The 25,073-nt window shown below is 39.3% G+C and overlaps 1 protein-coding gene across 1 annotated transcript in view; it reads right to left on the bottom strand.

The window, feature by feature from the left end:
• Positions 1–940: 940 nt before the first annotated feature.
• The window catches only part of dom (domino), a 485,316-nt gene continuing 461,183 nt past the window's right edge, over positions 941–25,073 (bottom strand). The window contains exons 44-45 of the mRNA XM_067154429.2: positions 18,862–19,008; positions 941–8,251 (exon numbers count right to left, since the gene is read on the bottom strand). Coding sequence (XP_067010530.2) covers positions 8,240–8,251; positions 18,862–19,008 — 159 coding nt within the window. The 3' untranslated portion in view covers positions 941–8,239. The remainder of the gene's footprint in view (positions 8,252–18,861; positions 19,009–25,073) is intronic.

Raw genomic sequence — 25,073 nt, 5'->3', positions numbered from 1 at the left:
TGGAGACTGATTAGGACAGAGCAGAAGATGGAAAGAAAAGTGTGTAGCAGAAAAACAAGAATAACTAGAAATGACTGCAAGTTGTCCACTTCATGACCGTATCAATGAGTATAATCAACAAGTATAATTAAAGAACCACCTAATCGATACTTTATTTTTTGCGTTGGGCAAAATTAAATATACATTATCACTCACAGAACATGTTTCAACCAACGCAAAAAATAAAGTATCGATTAGGTGGTTCTTTAATTATACTTGTTGAGCAATTCATAGTCAAAAAATAAGGAAAAATAGTCAGTACACTCTGCATCATATGGCAAGTTCGTCTTAAGTCCAGAATTATTACAGAATGCGTGTTCCTTCGGTTCCCTATCATCAGACTCCACTTCCTTCCACCCGTGAACATACGGCAAACTTCCCACACTTTCATCACTCAATTGTTCATCTGTCCCTTGTATTTCGTTCTCAAAATCACAATCACCGCTGGATTGTTCTCCTAACATTTCTTTTATCTGTTCCTCATCTAAATTATCATATCGCTTTCTATTCAACCTGGAAAAGCCAGCTGCAAAGAGGCACAGACCACATGCTGCATCTCGTAGTTTATTTTCTTTGCAGCTGTCTTATATTGCGTAGAGATGGCAGCAAAAGCTACTCCATGGCTCCTTGAACACATCCCTTGGGGACACTGCAATCTATAAGCAACAAGCGACCACAGAGAACGGAAAATGTGAGATGTAGACTATACCTCGACAAACAACTGTGGAAACATATTACGCTTGTCGATCATATATGGAAATACGTCCACAAAAGGTTAATTAACCAGACGTGGTTTACAACATGGACTACCTCTGCCAGCTGTGGGATTCACTCTGCCAGTGATTGACAGAGGGAGTTGTATATGCTGGGAATGAGGATGGACAATACTACCTTTAGGGTGTTGAATGGTTTCTTTATTTACAGTGAAATGTCTTTACCATACAATCAAATATCACATTTATCCACATAAAACTTGTAGACCAATAGGTGTCTGTCTGTCTGTCTGCATTTATAACCATCAGTGATGAGGTTTGCTACTTACGAGTGATTCCAGAAAACAAACACATCCAAGTTAAGAGTACATCCAGATACAGTGACTGCGGGTTCCAGGCGGTCCACCTATTTCTGACTTGTTGAAGAAAGGGTAGCGTCCTGTGCTTTAATAAGAAGCGATACCAAGTTAATTTAATAGAACTGCCGCACGGCCACGTCCAGTCAGAACTGTAACACTGGAGTGTTAAGAGTTCGACGGGACTCATCCCACCAGGGAGAGTAAACATAACGTTTGCAACGTATCCCTGAATGTGGCAGCCTGTATGCAACTTAATACTTACCAAAGCAAGGGACGCTACGTGTTCCTATCTCCACCTAGGTGGGCCATCCTGTATAAATGAAACTAAGTAAAACATTTTGATAAACGGCCATTTCTCAATACAGTTCATAAGCTGGCCAAGATGAACTTACAGGAACATGTTTATAATTAATAAGTATTTACAGTCTGCAGCTGACATATCAAAATAAATTTCTCTAGCAATTAATAAACTTGCATGTAAGCGGGTAATTCAATAAGTATCCGCAATTTTGCTTTAATTGTCTTTAGATTGGCTCTATAGTATTGTGTGCTCAACAGCCGCTAGATGGCACCGCTGTCTATGTCTGTGGTAGGTTTCAGTATTATCGGACCAATACAGCTTGCGCTGTTGTGACGTAAAGATGGCCGCACCACTCTCGGTTTGCACCAAGGAAGAACAGCGTTCCGTAATCCGTTTTTTGTGGTCTGAGGGTGTACCAGGAGCAGAAATTCATAGAAGATTTCGGTAGAATACGGGGACAATGTTTTGCCACAGCAAAGTGTTTACCATTGGATTGAACAGTTCAATAGGTGTCACACGAGCGTGAAGGATGAGAAAATATCCGGGCGTCCATCTGCAGCTGTAACTAATGCCAATATTGAGCAAGTTAATATGATCCTGAAACAGACGAGTGACTGTTGATGACGTGGCAAACAATATGCACATTAGCCATGGTTCTGCTGTTCTTCACTGGTGCAAACAAAGAGTGGTGCGGCCATCTTTACATTGCAACAGCACAAGCCGTACTGATCTGATAACGCTGAAACCTACCACAGACGTAGACAAGGTGCCATCTAGCGGCTGGTGAACACACGTCATAGAGCCACACTTTAAGACAATTCGAGCAAAATTGCAGATACTTATTGACCTGCCCTCGTACACAAAAATGTCCCTCTGCTACCAGAGAAATTATGTTGGTACATCCAACATATTATTACACCCAACAACAGCTAATGTCAACTAACATACAAACATCCTCGTAAAAACAGTGAAGAATGCATCAGAATATCGAATAAAATACTAAATCAAGACAGAATAGTCAATACAATTTGCACAGCTCTAAGTTATGGTATTAATACTGAGGTAGGAAAGTTAACTAACATACAAGTGACAAGGAGGCAGATAGAGATCAGCAATGTAGCAGGTACGATAGCACACAAACAGAAGCAGACACAAAACTATATAGTAAAACCTGCCTTAAATGGCCCTTCTACTAAGCAGAAAATAATATGCCTTCAATGGAAAATTACCCCTGTCCCTTGACTTGGATGCATAGAGTGTAATGCTAACCAGTCTGGATTAAGCAGGAACTGTCAAATGCAAAAGTAGAAGTCAAAACATGCCCTTGAACGGAAAATTTCCCACCTCTTAATGGATCATTGGGCAATATTCTAAACGTCCTATACATTCCAGACAGGCTATGATGGAAGGGCAAGTTATGTACACAGTAAGCACTGTATATTCCTTGTTTTCCAGTTCTTTTGTTTAGAGGATTAACTGCTGAGTATTTATTTTGACTCGCTTGGACAATCTACTTTCTGTATACTCTGTAAGTATCTGTCAATCATCTTTGTTAATCACCACTAGTGTCAGCAGTTTTCACAACAGGAAAATGAAGAAGAGGAAAAGAAAAAATACAATGACATTGTATTTAAAGAAGTGATGTGAGTGCAGAGTGAAGACTTGTAAAAATGTAATCAGAAGTTTAAAGGAGATATAGGATTTCATCCTATGACAGAATGATTCTCGAATATGTTCAGTGTAATTTTAGAAAAGTTAACCTTACCATCTGAATCTGTGGTTTATTAGCTTTCCAACGATATGCAACAGTGCCATGGAACATAGTTCCAATGGGATGAAAATAAGAATCCATCAGGGATTCACACAAAATGGCTGCCGGTTCTAGGGTTAAAGAAGACACAAGCCAACTCGGTAAATAAAATTGCTTCCGGTTTTCAAGGTTGCAGCTGCCACCCACCCTGCCGACCACAGGCAATAGCTGGCAGAGATACTGAATTCTACAGTACCACTCATTGTAGCATAATAGAGATATCAATATATTTTATCCTTAGGGTCGTACATTCATGAAATAAAGACCAAGCTGTTTCAGGTCCATGTCAACAGACAATAAATGGGTTGCTTACTGCTTATAATAGTGGGTGCCATTTTTAGTCAGTAAGCAGGTGTATCCAGCACATTCATCATGCATTAGACTGTTTAGGTAATGGTGGAGTTCAGGAAATGATTAGCAGGATTATTGTACTAGGGTGGAATCAGAAAAAATATTTTCTATTGGATCTACTTTAAAGAAGCTGACAAATGAAATCATCAAGGATGGCTTGCAGAAGGAACTCCAATTACCAGATCAATACTGAAGGAAAAGGCTGTACTGCATCATTTAAAAATAAAGATATAAAGAAATGGGGGCGAGTTCAAAGCCAGTGATGAATAGCTTGGCCACTGGAAAAGACTGCATGGTGTCAACGTTCTTAACGTTTGTGGTGAAAAACTATCTGCAGACCCCACCACAGCAAATGAGTTAAAGTATAATAGCTAATTTAATCAAAGAAAAATACAGTAGAAGTCCGTTATTGCGAGAATTCATAACAGCGAAAAAATTTCTCGCTATACCGGATTGTCGTTATACTCGGTTTTGTATAAAAGTTGGAAAAACCCCCATACACATTAAAATCGGTATGAAAAGGCAATCAGTTTGTCCAAAACTTGCATTTCCGCGGATGATATTCACACTTCAGCTTACTTGTTTGTTATTTTTCATGATAATGTGTGTTTAATTTCATTCTGAAAAAATTACAGTAGGTACCGAATTTCTCCGAATCAAAGACGAACCTCACTTTCTCCTTCAAAGATTAAAATCAGGCTCAAAAAGTGCTTTGTAAAATCATATGAATGCCTTTGTTGTACAGCACGCTTTTTAGACGCCAAACACTGACTTTCGTTATGACGTACTTCTTGGGGCTGCACAATTATTCTTTATTTCCGTGGGTTTAATGACCATTAACTTAAAATTGGGATCGTAATACCGAAGAAAACACATTGAAAATTTGCTGGCAATACCTATTTCATGTGTCTCGACAATACAACGATCCATCAGGAAAATATTCTTACTGCCTATAAAACTGTTACATTTACTCAGCATTAGATATAGCCGGCTACCGCTACGCGCACATCTCGCTTGCCGGGTTCAGCCAATTTCAGCGGCTAGCGATGTATAGGCCTAATCGCGGACGCTGAAGGTCAACGAATGAGTTTATTGGGCCATGGTATGGCCTGCCTTTGAGTTTATCATGCACATACCTCACAATTTCATCTTCGACTTCTTTAAAGCGCCCTTGTTGCGGACCACTGAATGCATTTTTGTACAGTACGCATTTTTTAGCTATCTTTGTCTTCACGATAACGTCAAATATTGGCTTTAGTTAGGCCTATGCACAATTATTCTACATTTCTGAGTATTTAATAACCATTAACTTTAAATTGGCATCATAATATCGACGAGAACCCGTTGTTAAATTGCCGGCAATACTGGTTCCACGTATCTTTACAAAATGACTATCCATCAAGAAAATGTTCCTGCTGTCTATGAAACTTAATTTTTCTAAGCATCAGGTACGGTAGACGCGTTATAACTCTGCCACTGATTAGCCATGGCCCTTTTAAGAATTCGAAGACTCGCATGTTTTGATGCCATTCTGCAGATTTGAGAAACGTTTTCGTTGAGGTTAATAGAACGTCATTCTCTCTTCACTATTGCCCAAGATCCAGTGATGTTTCACACAGGCACCGTACAACCGGTTGTCGCGGCTAGCGATATATAATAAAGAGGCGGTCGTTTATTGTCAACGAGTTTTGTGTGTACGTGCACTTGCGGGGGTGAAAAAAGCAGTGTGGTTACTGCAGTAGTTGCCAGTGGTATTCGTTACTGTTGGGCCGTGAATGCAAGACAACCCTTGATCTTTTGCATGAAATTCTGAGGGAAAAAAGTAGTCTTGGATTCAGAGAAATACGGTATCACTCAGAAGCTTCTGTGGCAAATATTACAGTTTTCTTCTTCAAAAGGCGTCGCCTAACCTAACCCTATATGTATCATGAAACATATTTGAAACGCATGTAGAGAAATTATAACCTTCTCGCTAAAAATTTACATGTGAACAGCTTTTCCGAAATATAACTAGACAAGAGAAAATATGAACTATCCTCTGAAGTCAGTGATGTACTCTGCCATATCTTGAGGTGTATCACATTCTTACTTAATTTCAGTATATAACATTAAAATTATACTATCGTTTACTTCAGCCTTTATGTTTAATGAGTTAACAACTGCTATCGGCCATGTTATTTACGCATTTATTACGAAAACATGTTATCCTCTTTCATTTTGAATTTTCTTTAGATTACAGCAGTCAACGTGTATTACTAATCGACTCCAGCATTGCCTTCGAATTTCAACGAGAGAGCTCGCAAATGCACATAGTGAGAAAATTATACCGTACCGAAGATGATTGATCGCATTTTGTGGCAAACATTTCAGTTTTCTTATTCAAACAGCGTCACCTATCCTAACTTAACCGTACTATAAGTATAATTAAAACCTTCTCACTATAAATTTACATGATAATAGCCTTTCCTTGATTTAACCAGATGCAAGAAAATATAAACTAACCCCTGAAATCAATTGTGCACTCTGCCATATCTTGAAGTGTATCCCGTTCTTGCTTAATTGCAGTATTTAGCATTAAAATTAAGTGATCGTTTATTCAGCCTTTATTTTTAATGAGTTAACAAGTTATCGGACATGTTATTTACGCATTTATTATGAAAATGTCATCTTTCATTTAGAATTTTCTTTACGGAACAGCAGTCGACGGGTACTACTAATCGATTCCGAAATCGCCTTCGAATGTCGATGAGAGCACTTGCTAGTAGAAATAGCAAGGAAACGATACCAAAAGTAATCGATCACATGCAACATAATCGCCGGGGTGCATAAATATTGGTAACGGGAAAAATCGCACGCGTTTAAACGCTCGTAATAACGGATGCGTCAGTTATAAGCCTCTCGCTGTAACTGGAGGATAATGCACAGTTCAATATAGGAATTCCGAAGGGACAGAAAAAAATTGTCGTTATAACGGGGTTCTCGTTATATGCCGTACTCGCTATAGCAGACTTCTACTGTAATATAATACTAAGAGGACCCGTGCTGCTCTGCAGCATTTGATATGAATAAGTAAGATAACTCGTCTTGATATGTCTGTCCTAGTCATATTTTATTGCCTGCCTTTTTCAACGGTTTTATGCACATTTAATAAGAAGCGCATTATGGAATGCCGCAGTTCGTAGTCAGCACTCACCCATTCTGAAGTCATCATGCAGTCTGTTTAATAAAAAAATCTATCCATATATTTACTTTTTTATCCTACAGTTCTCAATGTAAAGCTTGATACTGTGTCGCAGAAGGCAATGGAATTTTGAATTGCAGTTCTTCTTATATAGAACGGTTGTCTTGTGAGCTTATAGGTTAGACTCCAAGGAGTGCTTTTTGCCAGGCAGAGAACTTTTTTAAGATACATGGCCTTCACTCTTTCTAGTATAGCTAGGTTATGCTTCGATAAGTGTTCCCAGGTAATGTCTAAGGCGCATGTCATGTTGGTGTCTGTCTGTAGGTAGACCTTTTCTCTCAGCTGCATGTAAGTTATTAGAAACGCTCTGTCATCTTGGAAGCTGGGAAAGGTTAGAGAATCATCGAGTACCTAGCAGGGAATAGTATTATTCCGTGATCAGACAAGTGTATAGTGTCTGGCTTTATAGGTAGTAATCAAACATGGCTGCATGCAATGGTATTACCAAGGATGAAAATCACATATATCAGAATATTACTGGAAGCGTTAGTCGCTTAGCAACCCGTTAAAGTACAGAATGCATTGCGGGTTACAGTAAGCTTTCGCCTGCAATTATTGGAGTGATCATTTAATGATTTGATTTATGATTACTTACAGTTGACTGAACTGAAGAGTCCTATCAATGTCTCCTGATTCACCAGCAGGTAATTCCAGAGAGTATAAAACAAAAATGAAGCAAATCGGTCCAGTATATTGGACAGATGGATTTGCCAAATATGTTTTTAGTAAACTCTTTTAATATATATACACTTTCAAACATGGTGAAATATATTAAATGACTGAATATGCCATTTATTTTAATATTAACCGGCCGTTTCACCATCTGATGAAGGGTCTAGTCCCGACCAGGCTGGCTGTTTATAAGAAAAAGAACCTTTATAGAAAATTAAATACTCTACTAGTGATATTTCCGCAAAGGAGGTTAACAAAGACGAAGGATACAAAAATGTAGAGCCTGTGAAACTGGCTCTTATGTGTCATTAGTTAATAATAATAATTAAAAAATGAACTGCCTTCATTAATCAAAATGCAGATTTCAAACTTCGTAACTATTTTCAAAATAATGCACAAATCCTCATCACTAATGATGATAAATGCAGTTCTTGAAGAACACAGTCTTACATCAGCATTACTTTTATCAGTTAAAACATAATCAATTATCGTACAGAAGAGTAAACAGGATATTAACATTGGAATTCCACCGATGATCGTAGACGTACTATACAGGTAAAAAATACATTTCTTTAAATGAGACAATACAAAATTATGCTCTCAGTGCAATACTGGCAAACCAAAACTTGTTGTCCTGTATGCTAAGTACCAAAGAGTAAAACACACATTATGTCACACCTATGAAGAGAAACAGCTACTGGACACTGCATAGGAACAGTTAAATCATCTTCAGGGATTGCCCATCGCTGGCAGTTACGACTGCGACTGCAAAAGAGAGAAAACAAATACATAAGTAAAACAATCTGTAAACAACAATAAGATGGAAAAGGGTCCATCTATTCAACACACGTGTTAAAATGATGTAAATGAACCAATGAAGTATAACAAGGTGATGCATAAGATGTACTACTGCCCAATACCGACATATGCAGCATAGATCTGGGCAGTGCCAAAAAGATGAGAGAAGAAAATCCAGGGCTGTGAAATGAAATTTTTAAGAAGTATGATAGGAAAAAACAAGAAAGGACAGAGTCAAAAATGAGGACATAATAAAGGAAATCCGAATGGAAAAGCTTTAACGACAGAATGGAGAGGGATGGATGACCGGAGATGGTGAGGACATGTTATGAGTAGGGCCCAGATTTTAAAAAATATGCATATGCGCATATGCAAATGCATATTTTGAAGGTTAGTGCATATTTTGAATGTAAGTGCATACATAGATATATTTTTCTCTTATATTGTTATCAATTATCCAAGATTCCTGAACGAAATGCAAAATCTAATGAACTCTATATGTTGTACATCCACTGGCAACACGAGAAGCCTTTCCCGATCAAGGGAAGTGCTTTCAGTGTCGCAATATAAGCAGATACACGAAATATGACCCTTTTCACAACAGCTATTTCCACCGGAACCTGTTCTCACAAGATGGGGAACTTGGTTATCCGCAGTATTATTCTACCAGGAGAACTTAAATCAAGTAAAAGATGTAATTAACCGGTTAACTGGGGAGCGCGTGATACGGTAACTCTGTTCTGGTGGGGACGAATTTTCGCAACTCAAAAAATAATCAAATAAATTCAAGAAACCTTCCAAATTTTGATATACTTGATAATAAAATGCTACGTATATCCTAATTCTGATATAGAAAGTGATTTTTTGCCTATTTGTTAATATTTGTGGGTGTTATAGTTTTGGAGCAAAAACGACCTAAGTCTCGTACTAACTTCTGTATATTACAAATATAAATTTCTTTTCGGAATATCTATATTTTCATATTAATTTCAGGAAAATTAAAAGCCTATACACTGCAAATACACTTTATCATTAACTAATCTACAATTTCTGAAATAAATACCGCAGTTGAGAGAAATACATTTCATTCAGGGTTTGCAATCGCAGTAATAAGTTGAGAGTAAGTACTTACAGTGGTAGCCTGGTTCTAATCGTCTTCTCACAATAATTACTTCTTTATCGAAATGAATTTACACATCAGGACTGATTTCACTAATTATATTATTTACACTAGTCACACAGTTTACATCTCGCGCACTGTTTTTACACATCTTGCATGCGATAAGCACGGAAACATGGAGCTGCACAGAGAGCGACGTCGCAGTCACTGCGTCTGTAGATTGTTTCACGCCTCTCTCTTTTCGCCAGACACACCACGCACCTCTTCACACCATGCTGCCTTCTTCCCGATGGTGGATTCACATCAGGAAAATGCTTACCGCTGAATCTTTCTGTGGGAGCAGCGGGAAGTGGTCTAACTGAAAGGACAGGCATTGCTTCAGCGGGGGTTGAACCTGTGTACTTTTCGAGGATTTTATCGATGAGGTGAATTTTGAACTGCAGGTGATTGCATTTTCCTCCATGTTGCCGGAAAATGATGAATGAATTGAATACCACGAGGTCCAGAAGATGCCGGAAAATTTTCTGGTAATATTTCTTCATTCACTTCCTTGCTGTGGAGTACATAATGACGTACTGATCGGAAAGGTCAACTCCCCCCATAGAATCATTGTAGTCTATGCAAACTACAGGTTTCTCTTTGGTTTCGTCCTTTCCTCTGATAGGGACAGTTCGCATTTCAGCATCGTGGATACTACTGAGCATGCAAACATCTCTCTTGTCCTTCCATTTTAGAACCATGAGTTTCTTTCGATAAGCAGCCGTTACCTCTCCTTTCTTCAGCTTTTTACTCATAAGTTCCTTAGGGAGATTTTTCCGGTTGGTTCTTACTGTACTCACTGCGTCAGTATCAAGGTCATTTAGCAGGTCGTATAATTCAGGGCTGCTATAGTAGTTGTCCATTCCTATCAGGTATCCTTGTTTCAGTAGATTATCTGCCAGAGTACACACAATTCTCGTCGGCTTGGAAGACTGTGATAGATCGATGCCATGGACTTCACTCTTGAGTTCTGTTGATTTTCCCATGTACCACAACATATTCCACACGTAACCCGTTTTCGCTTCGCAAATTTTGTAAGATTCCATTCTGAACCGGGACCTTTTCTTTGGAATGTATACCTTCCAACCAAGGCGACCTTTCCATAGAAGAAGGCTTTCGTCTATGGATAGCTGGTCATCCGGGATGTAAGCCTGTTGAAACATTTTCACAAAGTGATCGAAGACTGGCTTTACCTTGTATAGTTTAGGAGGCATCTGCCCATCGTAGGCCTCATTGTCAGAAAAATGGAGAAATTTCAAGAGAAGGAAAAACCTCTTTTCCATCATGGTCTCGTAAAATATGGGCGTGGCCAGTAACTTGTTACGAGAAAAATAATGCCCCATTGTAGGTTTGTGGATAATCCCTTGAAGAAGCAAAAGTCCGAATAAAAGTTTTATTTCATCCTTATTTGTAGGTATCCAGTCTTTTTCCCTACTCCTCCGTTTCATTTTGTGAACCAGTGTTTTCCCACAAATTTTCTGCTGCGCATAAATATTAGTTTACTCAGCAATATACTGACAGATAGTATCGTCCACAAACAGTTCGTAAATATCCTCAGGAGTCTTTACATCCATAAACTGTCCTTTTACTCCAGGAATGAACTTTGTTGGAAATCTACTCCTTTTCTGTCCATCTTCTACCCACGTAATAGGCCCTGACATATCACTGCAGTTTGAATCTGCCTGTATCTCTCCATCGTCATTGTTGTCACCCGAGGTGTTACTTTCGAACCCGCGACCATTCGCTATGATAGCACCAGAATGCTGTCCTGTACCACATGTGCCTCCTTCTCCAGAGAACGAATTATCTTCACTGTCTGAATGGAAGTCACTGAAGTCATCGTCCTCGTCGCTAAACTCCAACATTTCATGTACAAGTGAATGCAAGCTGTCATCACGTAATTCTTCAACTCGATGTCGTTTAGAAGACATAATTACGACTAAAAAGTACTCTTATGAAACAACAGAAGTGCAACGCATCTATAAGTTCAAATTCACTCCTCCCCGAAATTACAGTACTCCTTTTCACACTGATATACTATACAGTTCTCAGTCTCATAAAACACTAAAGTATTCGAGTAAGCACATAACAAGGACGCAGCTGATTAGCCTAGTTCCCGTGCGAGGCGAACACATAGCGCGCTTTTGCACGGAAGCGAATTATGTTCAATGATATACATCTCTCTCTGATCTGTTTCTGTTAAGCGGAAGTACTTACTAAAAATACCACTTGATGACAGGGGTATGCAGATAACGAGGACTGAATTTCATAACTCTGGCTAAGCTGAGAGTCGAGGAAAAAAATAAAATAGCAGCGTACGACTGAAGTCGCTCTCCCCACCTGGCTGGTTATTTCCTCGAGCAACTTAAGTTGCGCTCCCCAGTATACGGGTTAAAAGTATTGATGATAGTCACACTGTGTGTGTTTTTGAAGCAAAATGCACTTTTGAATCTGAAACTGTATATAAAGATATGAGTTTCATCTATGTGCATTATTCATTACTTTAGATGGCAATTAAGGACCTAGAAACTTGCGGTGCACCCCTACACGAATCCCTTCAGTTAAATCAAAATACCATTAGTTCTTTAAATTGTGTCCCTGGTGAAACTGGCGAAAAGGTTAAAAAGAAACTCAGTGTGGTGTTGGACTCAAACCCACGACTGAAGAAGATAAGTGGAATCAGACAGTCTTTGCCGGAATAATTTTTCGAGCAGTCAGTGCCAGCGTACAAGTGTTGCCCAGTTACGGCCATCGACGTGGAACGATCATTTTCAATGTATATATAAATTAATTATGTCCGACAACAGAAAGTCACTGACCCCTGAAAACATTGAAAACAGTTGATAAGCTACTGGCATACATCATTTTGCAAGTAATTTAACTGTTTATCAGTTTAGCACTGAGTTGAAATTAAATAATGCATTTGTAAGTGTATTTTGTTTTATTTTAGTGCATATGAATCTGGGCCCTAGTTATGAGGATGGAGGAGGGAAGGTTACCAAACCAAGTGTTGGAGGCTAAGATAAAGGGAAAGTGGTCAAGAGGGAGGCCCAGAGCAAGATGGATGGACTCTGTCAAGAACAGTATAAGAAAAAGAAGACTGGACTGGAATACAATTACTGAAGAGGAGTGGTGGAAGGATGGGCAACGGTGGAGAGGTGCCATCAACTCCAAACTGACAGGAGCTGGACAAGGGGAAACGATGATGACGATGATGATGATGATGATGATGAAGGAAAATTAATATGGGACAGACCACTGGCTAGTAGAAGATGCCATTGAACGCATCATAATAAACGCAAACAACTCTTGACAGTGATTACGATTCTACGAACGGGACCGAGTACCTAACCTACCTTTCTCCCAGCGATTAAATTGGTGAATACATTAATCTTCAGAATTATATTGAATATCTTCTTGATTCATTCTGGTGATTGTTTAAATGTTGTATTTTTTTCATAGCATGTTAATCATGGGTTATTCAACCTATCAATCTCATGGATTCTTGCCCGATATTTTAATGCAAGTAGTATGGCAACATGTATGTGACCGGAGTTGTTGTTGTTGTTCAGTTCCAGGTTGTTATTTTAGATAGGATATAGAGTCTAGAGAGTTAGCAATATGCTTGGAAGCTTCCTCATCTCTCATGGCCTGAGATAGCATATTCTTACTGCTATGGGTGGTCATGGCTCACTTCTGATAAGTGGGACAAAGTCTTTACAAAATATAATTTCTCTGCATGTTTACTCATTTTGACGTGTTACCTATCTTTCTTCAGGCACCCACAGACATTATATAAGGTTGTGTTCTCGTAATGCAGACAGATGCTGCACTTTATATTATATGTAGTCACGGGAGGTCTTGGGATATTGCCATATTAGCCTGGGGATTTAAGTTTATATATTTACATTAAAATATCCTTACAAAAATCGCAGTAGTTTTATGTGCACACTTCACAACCAACCTGAAGTTTACAAATAAACAAAAATTTCTCAAGTATGATGACTTATTGTTCCAAATTGTGGCTTGTGATTGAATTTATAAACAGTCTGAAACTTTCATCGATTGCAGATCTCATTTGTACGGATCCCAACTTACCTCCTAAACCCATTTTTACTTTGGTGATGTAGTCAGCCCACTCTCACTCAGTCTCACAATCTTCTGTTGTGTACTGTGTCTAATCGTCTCTGCATATTACCTCTTTTCCCTAAACTGGTCCTAGGAACTTCCTTACAATTTTTTCTTTCTTCTCTAGCTCCCCAATTTCCATTTTCTTATTTGGTACCAGGCATTTTGAGCTATACAGTGCCTCTGTCTTGACGACTGTTGTATTTTCATAGATTAGAGAACTAAAAAAAAACTATTTGTGATCGACTGATATATACATATACATATATATACATATAAAAGAATTTAAGCACAACTTTACTGAAATAAATCAAGATCTTGAGGTATTAGATATTCTAAACAAAGGTTCTTTCCTAGACGTCACTGAAAACCTCTATATTCATTTAGACCAATATTTCAATCCCAACCTAAACTTAAATGATATCTCAGAAAAACCAAAGATCCTATTCGACTTTCTCATTGAATTTTTCAAAAACATGAATATCCCGAAAAACAGATCTGTCTTTCAGATTATGCATAATACTTTGTCACGCCACACACTTTCACCACATCTCCCTCCATACTTCCCCTCCTTCCACTCCTCCTCCCCTCTCCCCTCCTAATCCAACAACGGCTGCTCCCGAGACCTAAACTATCCAACACGCTCTGTTCCTCTTCATCTCGCGCCATAGCTTTACCGCCTCATGTCCCGCAATAAACATCATAGAAACCTGCCCCCACCCTACACGTAACGCTGCAACAATACACCACAAATACTGGCACAGTCATCCTCCAAACTCTCAACAACGTATTCCTTAATACCTATTTTATATTCTTGTCGAGCTGAATACCGGACCTTTGAAGATTACAAGATTATTTTGTGCACCTACAGAATGGTGTGTTAATGAAGCTATGTAATATAGAGAGAGACTTTCAAAGGTGGTTAAATGAAGAAGTTATATCATGTTCAAGATCATGCTTTCACATCTCTGCACAGTATTTAAAATACAATTTACCGTTGGTCTTTTATAGCTATTGTTGAGAGTTAAGAAGAATTTCCTGTTGTGTACGTTTATCAGGAACTCAAAGGAGACTTCACTAGTTAGTCGGAACATAGAAAGAATGATGAACTCTTCTCAGAAGAACTCTTAAGGTTTCACCTTACTTTTTCCTGCCTGCTGGCTCTTTAGAAATGTGTGCGCGCGCGTCTTGTATTCAGGAATCACTCAAGGCAAATATTTTCGCACTGCAAGTTGTGTGGTTAAGCTTATTTTTAATATGTATAATTTTTGCTTTCTCAACGATACATTTGTTTCTACATTCGTCCCTGTTTTTATCTCCTTGTAAGATGTGCATAGTTTAATTTAACACCTTGTGTAAAAAATCGGGTTAAATGAAGGAGTTATATTATATTCAAGATCATGCTTTCATGTCTCTGCACAATATTTAAAATGAAATTTACCGTTGGTCTTTATAGCTATTGTTGAGAGTGAAGGAGAATTTCCTGTTGTGTATGTTTATCAGGAACTCAAGGGAGACTTCATTAGTTAGTCGAAACATAGAAAAAATGATGAACTCTTCTCAGAAGAACTCTTAAGGTTTCACTTTACTTTTTCCTGCCTGCTGGCGCTTCAGAAATGTGTGCGCGTGTGTTTTGTATTCAGGAATCATTCAAGACGAATATTTTTGCACTACAAGATGTGTGGTTAAGGTTATTTTTAATATGTATAACTTTCCCTGTTTTCATCTCCTTGTAAGATGTGTATTGTTTAATTTCCTGTTGTGTATGTTTATCAGGAACTCAAGGGAGACTTCATTAGTTATTCAGATCATAGAAAGAATGATGAACTCTTCTCAGAATAACTCTTAAGGTTTCACCTTATTTTTTCCCCGCCTGCTGGCTCTTTAGAAGTGTGTGCGCGTGCGTTTTGTATTCAGGAATCATTCAAGGCAAATATTTTCGCACTGCAAGTTGTGTGGTTAAGCATATTTTTAATATGTATAACTTTACCTTCTCAACGATGCATGTGTTTCTACATTCGTCCCTGTTTTTATCTCCTCATAAGACGTGTATTATTTAATGTAACACCTTGTGTAAAAAACTGGGTTATATGAAGGAGTTATATCATGTTCAAAATCATGCTTTCACGCTTCTGCACAATAATTAAAATGAAAATTTTACCGTTGGTCTTTATAGCTATTGTTGAGAGTGAAGGAGAATTTCCTGTTTTGTATGTTTGTCAGGAACTCAAGGGAGACTTCATTTGTTAGTCAGAACATAGAAAAATGAGAACTCTTAAGGTATCACTTTACTTTGTCCTGCCTGCTGGCTCTTCAGAAATGTGTGCACGTGTGTTTTATATTCAGGAACCATTCAAGAAGAACACTTTCGCACTGCAAGATGTGTGGTTAAGGTTACTTTTAATATGTATAACTTTTGTTTTCTCAACGATTCATTTGTTTCTATACTCGTCCCTGTTTTTATCTCCTTGTAAGATGTGTATTGTTTAATGTAACGCCTTGTGTAATATAAATGCCTAAATGCTTGCCTATTCCCACATTTTGGCTGATGATGATGCAAATCAACGTTGAAACTAGTTCCAAGTACAAATACATGTTATAAATAAACTATAACATTTTTGTATTGAAAAGGTGGACCGTTTTAAGTTTTCCTATCATCCAGTTTTCCTATCATCCGACTGATACTTGGCTTAAAAGTAGTTATGTAGCAATGAGAGGACTTGGGATATTGTCATACTGAACTGGGGATTTAATTTTACATTCTTATGTTAAAATTTCCTTATAAAAATCGCAATAGTTTTATGTGCACACTACACAGCCAATGTCCTGTGTTCCAACAATGAAAGGTTTGTAGCGTTTCATTGATCTGTGAGTTAGCCACTCAGGACTGTCTGCTGACTTGTGTGGCATGAGCTCCCTGTACCAGTGATTCGATTCACTCGGACAGTTGACAAAATCAACACGCACTGATTACTTACAACTGTTACTTGGACTGGCGTTATTTAGTAACATATTTTAGACTAACTTAACTCAAAGAGGTTTTCACAGAAAATTGACGTAGTTTCTATAATAAAAATGCATTTACATTATCAAGCTTTTAAACTTGTAATTTATGAAGAATCTTTTTGTATGGTAAGATTATAATTATTCAATTATTGAGATGTTTAGCCAAATTGTTGATTGTTTTAATTCGTTTCTGGACTTTACGTTTTCCCGAAGTCCCTCCAAAAATGGAGAATCAAGGTTCTGCTGCAGATGTAAAGATAGGTAAATCTGGCACATCAATAATTTGGAAAAACGGCCCGGAAGAAGAATTTGAAATTACAACTAATTTGTGGTTTGCCATAGTTCACAGAAATTTTATGTACACACTGCACGATAAAGCCTATCAGGAATTATTTCAGGTGTATATTCAAGGTAGACCACAGCCTCTTGGGGCTATTAACCGCCCAAGTCGGTTCAATATGTACGTGTACGGACTAGGCGAGCGATGTTTTATATGTACATATGCGTGCCATCTGTTGGTTGTCAATGTGAACTTTTAGCACAGCTTGCAACACAGGGTATTATTCTATGCAGGGGAGTATCTTCTACCATAATGCAGCATTGTGTTAGCATAAAAAGAATTTGTTTCATCAATGTCGATCGTTGTAAACAACATGGCGGCGTCCTCGCATGGTCTGTATTTATCTAACGCAGCTCTCGAATGCATATCTAAAATGAAAATGAAGCATTTCCTGACCTATGTCCATCTTCATCTACATGTGAGTCCTGGAAGTCTGGCCGTTCACCTTTCACTTTAAAGTTGAAACATCTTCCATTTGAAAGAAGCCTGGTTCGCAAAGGCAGGTAGAAGTAGAGCTCTGGATCTCCAGAATGGCATTTATCTTCATGCAGAAGGGACCAGACACACTTGCTTTTGATTAATTTTAATTTTCTCCAGAAATTAACATTGCAATCTGCTCCGTTACACATTTGCCTCGTCCTCAGTGCACAAATAATCAGTTATTTCTGTAGCACACTACACACTGCTATTTACCCTTTCCTTCTTCTCTCATGGGGAATGTAAAACTAGAAACATCTTTATTCTCCTTGGCATAACAGTCGGCACTGAGGCCTTCAGTTCAGAAAGCTCTTGACTAGGTATGTTTAGTTAAATACCCTGCCTTAGGGAATGGGGGTGTGTGTGTTTGTTTAGTCTTAACACTTAAAGATAAACATTTTATGATGTTCCGTATTGAACTGCATCACAAATTGAAATAAAAAATAATAAATAATTTATTATTTCAATTTAATAGTCTTAACACAACATACAATGTGCCGGCCTCACGGTGTAGGGGTAATGTGCCTGCCTCTTACCCACAGACACCGGGTCGATTCCCAGCCAGGTTGGGGATTTTTACCTGAATCTGAGGGCTGGTTCAAGGTCCACTCAGTCTACGTGACTACAATTGAGGAGCTAGCTGACGGTGAGATGGCGGTCCGGTCTAGGAAGCCAAGCATAACTGCCAAAATGATTTGTTGTGCTGACCACACGACACCCCAATCTGCAGGCCGCCAGGCTAAGCAGCAGTCACTTAGCAGACCATGGCCCTTCAGGGCTGTTGCGCCATGGGCTTGGTTTGTTTTATGAAACATACAGGATCGGCGCAGCCGCAAGACTATCTTTTACAAGTTGCTTTACGTCGCACTGACACAGATAGGTCTTATGGCGACAACGGGACAGAAAATGGCTGGGAATGGGAAGGAAACAGCCATGGCCTTAATTAAGGTACAGCCCCAGAATTTGCCTGGCGTGAAAATGGGAAACCACGGAAAACCATCTTCAGGGAAGCCGACATTGGGGTTTGAACCCACTATCTCCAGAATACTGGATACTGGCTGCACTTAAGTGACACTGCAGCTATTGAGCTCGGTAGCTGTCAGATTGCGCCAAACCCACATCAAGGAGGGAAGCTCGATGTAGTACTTTCTTGGTTCCAGTTATTTTCCATTTCGCTCCAGGCTACTGGTAGAAATCCACTGCATCAACAATTTCATTTGGTATTGCGAATTCCAAACTTAAAATCACTCTTTCCCCTCATCAGTAGATACCGTAGAGCATGGAGGACGTAGGAAGCATGCACTACTTCACAAAATTCCCCCCCATCTCCATAGGCACCCAAACGATGTTGTGGATATTCTACTCCATGCATTTAAGGGACAGTGAGTGAGGTACTAGTCCTCGTCCCTAACCAGTACATCCCCTATAGAATTGGCCTGCACATTCCAGGAATAATGAGGTACTTACACCGTCTTGTTGAGGCTGTGAGGTCGTGGATGTGGCCTGTTGTTGAGCAGCTGGCTGCTGTTGTACTGCCACAGCCTGAATGCGTAGTGGGCTCTGACCAGCCTGACGTACTTGTTGTAACTGTTGGCCTTGCAGGGCAGCATTCACCTGAAAAATCGTCCCAAATATCAACATTTTCTCCCTTGATGTTTATTTACAGATAAGAGGAATCATTACCAGTCAGCCTGGCCTTTAGGGACTGATGATGAACCTGAATGTTGTTTAGTTACAAAGGAATGAAGAAGAGGCATTTGTAGACAAATAAGCTTGAATAGAGTTTTTTTAAAGTAGGAAAGATCATAATAAGACAAATTCGGATACAAGAGGATAAATTGGGGCAAATATTTGTTTATAGGAAGGGGAGTTGGGGAATGGAATAATTTATCACAGGAAATGTTTGCTAAATTTCAAACGTCTTTCAAATAATTTTAGAAATAAAAAAGTACGCTAACAACTGATAGGGAATCTGCCATGTGGGTGGCAGCCCTCAATGCAGACCAGGGGTAAATAAATGCAAAAGTAATTAGCCTATTTCAGCCACTGTCAAAACTTCCCGAAAAACCTGGGATGGGAATAAAACTTGTGAGAGAAAAGGTTAAAAATATCTGAAAAGGAAGTTGATGGTTCCACAATAAATCATCTTTACCTCAAAATCCATATGAAATGTATCAAACTATTTTCCTTGAATTCCTTCAATCATGTCATCTGTGTTTACATATACAAAGATAGGAAGAGACGCTTCTCTGTTCCCTTCTGATACTTACACAATCCTGTTGGGATTCTTTGCCCCTTTTGCATTTGGCCTCTTTTACTGATCTTTAACCATTATTATGTTTCTTCCCATCAGGGAAGCAGAAACCATCTCTCACCGGGGAGATCAGAAGAGATGGGACCGATGAGGAGAGAAGACAACAATGTACAAATATATGGAGACTGTCTTTGTCATTTCCATGTTTGTCTTATCCTATTATGTGTTCCTATACACGACTAGATTCCATATTTGTTTGTCCCATTCTAATGCTTATCTGCTTTAATGGTCTTAACACACTGCTGTTCGGCCCATCTGACGTGTAACTGGCACCTGTGGCCGGAAGACTTTGGCAGAGACATGAAGCTGTTGTAGGGTAACATTCAAATTACTGCAAGAAATTTTTGACTTCATTCTCAGTTATATCCGCCCACTTTAAAGTTTTTGGTCAGATTGTTTGTTTCGGTTCATTCTGGCAATGATATCCATTCGATTCCTCCACCACACACTCAAACAAATCATCACCAACGAACAACTTGACAACACAACCTATATTTTCGGGTTCACTCAGCAAAATTTTAATGCCAAGCGTCCCCGACAAAGGCTCCAAAAACCGCTATAATATCCCGTTCAGACCACTCACTGCCAGAAATAGGGAGAATATTATCACAGTACCTATATCTAGATCATCTTCGCTATCTGAAGCAACAGGTTGTACTGGGCGAACTGGCCGTGCGGTTAGGAGCGCGCAGCTGTGAGCTCGCATCTGGGAGATAGTGGGTTCGAACCCCACTGTCGACAGCCCTGAAGATGGTTTTCCATGTTTTTCCATTTTCAGACCAGGCAAATGCTGGGGCTGTACCTTAATTAAGGCCACGGCCGCTTCCTTCCCATTCCTAGGCCATTCCTGTCCCATTGTCACCATAAGACGTATCTGTGCCGGTGTGACGTAAAGCAAATAGCAATAGTTTGTTGTTCTGACTGGTCGCATGGTGCAATAAATGTGTCACAGAATCACTTCCACATAAATGCATGACACTAGCACTAGAATTATAATTAGACAATGAATATTGAATTTTCACGACCACATTGTAATCGAAAGCGACTTTCAACCTATTAGGTCGTGTTACGTACATTTAGTACGTGATGAAGAGATGTTAAGTACAGAACAAAAATGGCCAACCAGACACCAGTGGGATCCGAACCCACAACCTTTCCAACAGAACAAAGATGGCCTAAGCCACCATAGCTCAATTGGTAGAGCAACCGACGCGAAATCGGGAGGTTGTGGGTTCGGATCCCACTGGTGTCTGGTTGGCCATTTTTGTTCTGTACTTAACATCTCTTCATCACGTACTAAATGTACGTAACACGACCTAATAGGTTGAAAGTCGCTTTCGATTATAATTAGACAGTTCATCTTCACTCTCCTCACAATCACTGGGAACATCTGACAAGTTATCAGCGTATAATTCACGTATCATATCACCGGGAGTTAATCCACTGTTTACCGGCACGGCCACATTTGTTTACCGGCATTGATGGATACACGGGAGATATTCGAAGGCGAAAACAAATGCCACTGACGCAGTAAAATGGGGAAAACCAGTACTAAAAGAAGTGTATATTTTCTACCGTTTAGGTACATCAGTGATAATCTGCAAGTAGTTCCTCAATAACTATTAGATGGCATCAGAAGATAGGCCACGCCAACACGTATTCACACGTGATCGGCTGCAAAGCATCGTGCTTGAAAACACGTATCGCTGCGTAAGCGGACAGCAGTGTGTTAACAGATGCTGGGCAATGTGCTCTCTCACGGCACGCTAACTTGTTATCATGAGCACGCTAGCTTGTTATCATGACACTCAAAACTCCACACTCCCTCCGCAGTGAGCAGAGTTCTAGCTCGTGCTGGGCTAGATTTTTTGTTAAATAGTGGTTTAACCTGATGATTAACACAGCAAATATTTTCGAAGACACAAGGATGGGAAAGGACTACAATTGGGAAGGTAGTGGCCATGGCCTTAATTAAGGTATAGCCGCAGCAGTTGCCTGGTGTGAAAATGGAAAACCATCTTCAAGGGCTGTTGACAGTGGGATTCAAACCCATCATTTCCAGACCCTAACCACACAACCAATTTGCTCGGGTGGATGGTATCACCACCAGTTTGTTGGATTGTGTCAGCAATCCATGCGCGTAATTACACAGCCAATTCGCTCCTGTGCATGGTAAGACAAATATATCACCGAAGAAAAGTAGTCTGAACAGTCCTCAGAATGTAAATAACCTACAAGTGTTCATCATCTTATTTTGTACAGTAGTGCTGTGGATAATTGGTGCTCCTGTGTTGTTCTTGTTATACATCTTTATACACTGTGCCGATGGTAGAGCGCTGGCCTTTTGAGCCCCAACTTGGCAGGTTAGATCCTTGCTCAGTCCAGGGGTATTTGAAGGTGCTCAAATACGTCAGCCGTGTGTCAGTTGAGTTACTGGCCCGTAAGAGAACTCTTGCAAGGCAACAATCCGGAATCTCAGCGTTTGTTTCTGCCTTCGAATATTGCCTGTGTATCCATCAATGCCAGTAAACAGTGGATTGACTCCCGGTGATATAAGTGAATTACACGCTAATAACTTGTCAGATGTTCCCAGTGATTGTGAGGAGAGTGAAGATGAATTGTCTAATTATAATTCTAGTGCATTCTGGGATGTAAAATCAACATTATTATTATTATTATTATTCATGCACTAATTATTGTCACGTTCTACCCTGAGGTAGGTATTTACATGGTAGCACTCCGATCTGGTGCTACTCTCTTCCTTCTCCACTATCTGACAATTTTTCCACCTTCTTCCTCTCTTATCACTCAACAACCCTTCAAAAGCATCTACTAAGGAAGCAATCTCGTCTCATCCAGTGTATAATTCAAGTTGTCTTATTTTTCTTATACCCTGTAGTAGTCGTCTCTTTCTAGCACCCAGCATTTATCTGTCTACCCAGCTTATCTTTTCCATTCTCTGCCATACCCACATCTCAAATGCTTCCAGTCTCATTTCGCAGCATCCCTGACTCTACTCCAAAGTGTGCCACGCTCCAAGCAAAACACTTTTCCTCAGTCATTCATTCAGCTGCCCACACAAGTGTCTTAATTTCCTTTTGTAGGCAACAGCAATATGGGTTTTCACCTCCTGGAGGCAATGAAGTCTTCAGTTATTGCACTATCAATGTACCTGAAATCTAGAACGTGTTCAATTATTTCATGGCCTACCATGACGACAGCCCTCTTCGCTCCCCTGATCACCATACTCTCTGTTTCTTTTTCGCACGGAGCCAACCCTCATTCCAAACCACTGACAACATTAGTTCAGATTTACTAACATTCCATTTAATGCCTTTTCACTTTCAGCCTTTAGCACATCATCAGCAAATCTAATACACTATATTCTCTTTCTGCCAATACATACTCCACCCTTTCTGTCCAAACATCTCTATATATCCAAGATCCAAATTTTTGTCTTATCTTTTACAGTGATATTGAGAAAACAATGTTTCAACAGTTGAAATTACCAAAAGATAAGAACCGGGCGAGTTGGCCGTGCGTGTAGAGGCGCGCGGCTGTGAGCTTGCATCCGGGAGATAGTAGGTTCGAATCCCACTATCGGCAGCCCTGAAAATGGTTTTCCGTGGTTTCCCATTTTCACACCAGGCAAATGCCGGGGCTGTACCTTAATTAAGGCCACGGCCGCTTCCTTCCAACTCCTAGGCCTTTCCTATCCCATCGTCGCCATAAGACCTATCTGTGTCGGTGCGACGTAAAGCCCCTATAAAAAAAAAAAAAAAAGATAAGAGCTTATACCTCCACTTCACCTCTCACAACTATGACTTTTCAACCTTTTAAAGAAATGAATGTTTCTTCCATTGAAGCGATTATTTCATCTTCGACCTGTTGATGCACACAACTAGAACTACTAACACCTGAGCATGGCCAACTAGAGCTATAATGAGCTAAGTAGTGACGCATGTCATGTGCCACAGCGCTGGGAAGAAACCAAGAACTATTGCAAGACTGAAGTTGGTACCAGATATAGCTTACAAAAACAATGCAATGATGGCCACCATCTTTTAATGGTTTAGTGAATATTTCCTAACTGCAATATAATTGGTCCATTATTGACAAGTTCCTTAAGGAATCAAAATCTATATCAAATATCTTCTATCAGTGAGCGAATAAATTACCTTGATCTGTTACCAAGAGATGGAACTTTTACAGCTGAGTTTATGGAAAGAGATGCAGGAGGTATTTCCATGGTACAGATATAATTTGGCCAAGGTTGGATTCTGTATGGTAGGTTCTTTCTTACACGATGCATCCCTCTTGCCTATCAGAAGCCTGTGACACGAATCTTTACATTTAAATAACCTTAAAGTATATATCCTCACTCCTCGTAACTGCACTCCGAACCAGTTTTTTTTTGTTTTGTTGCTCAAAGTACCCTACTTGCTGAACAGGTCTGAACATTAACAGCTCTTTCCAAAGTTCTTTTCTGCAAGGCATTGATCTGAACAGTGTTTCTGTTATTGAAAATGTACTAACAATACTCTCACAGTTGGCACTGCTATGTGGAAAAAAAAAACATTGCATCAGAGATTCTGTTATAATTAATAACACTACCAACTAATTGCATCTGCCCTGCTAATGCCCAATGAAAATAGATTCTCTCTGGTAATTGAAAGAATGAGGGAAAAACGTGAGGTTTATAAACATTATAAGAATACTAAAACTGCTCTCGAGATAGGTTTCTCCGATGAGGAAAGTGACAGGAAATAAAAAATCAGGAGCCTCCCTCTTAACCATAAGAGTTGGGATATCTGCACACATCACATTTTCTAATCAAAACGGCTTCAACAACTGATCACAATAACTGGACTTCCACTGATCAAACTCCTGAACACAAAAATGACAATGGCAAACAAAAACACCATGCAATGCAAGGGAGAAAAAGGATATGCCAGATCTGAACATCATGATACTCAATGAGAACAGGATTTCTCATAGCAACCACTTTCTGGCAATCACAGTTAGTGAAGGATTTTTGGTATTCGACTGGAGTGGGACATTGATGATGATGATGATGATGAATAGGAGGACCTCAGACAGTGAAGCAACATGCTCAAATGGCATGACTTGCAAGTTCTGCAGTCACTGACTTTTCTCCCACCTAAATCAGAAGAGCTGACAGGTATGCCAATATAAACAAGCCAGTACTTTAGTTCGAAAAAGTCATTTTTAGGACCTGAAGGTCAGAGTTTTCATTTAAGGCATCTATCATGGAAATCATATCAGTGGTTATTATACAATCATACATAACACTTAGAAGAATATTATACTTTTATGTTCCATATTTATTTGAAATTCTGACCTG

Source organism: Anabrus simplex, chromosome 10 (assembly GCF_040414725.1).
Source record: "Anabrus simplex isolate iqAnaSimp1 chromosome 10, ASM4041472v1, whole genome shotgun sequence".
In the NCBI taxonomy this organism is placed as follows: Eukaryota; Metazoa; Arthropoda; class Insecta; order Orthoptera; family Tettigoniidae; genus Anabrus; species Anabrus simplex.
This window is presented reverse-complemented; position numbering and strand designations above follow the sequence as displayed.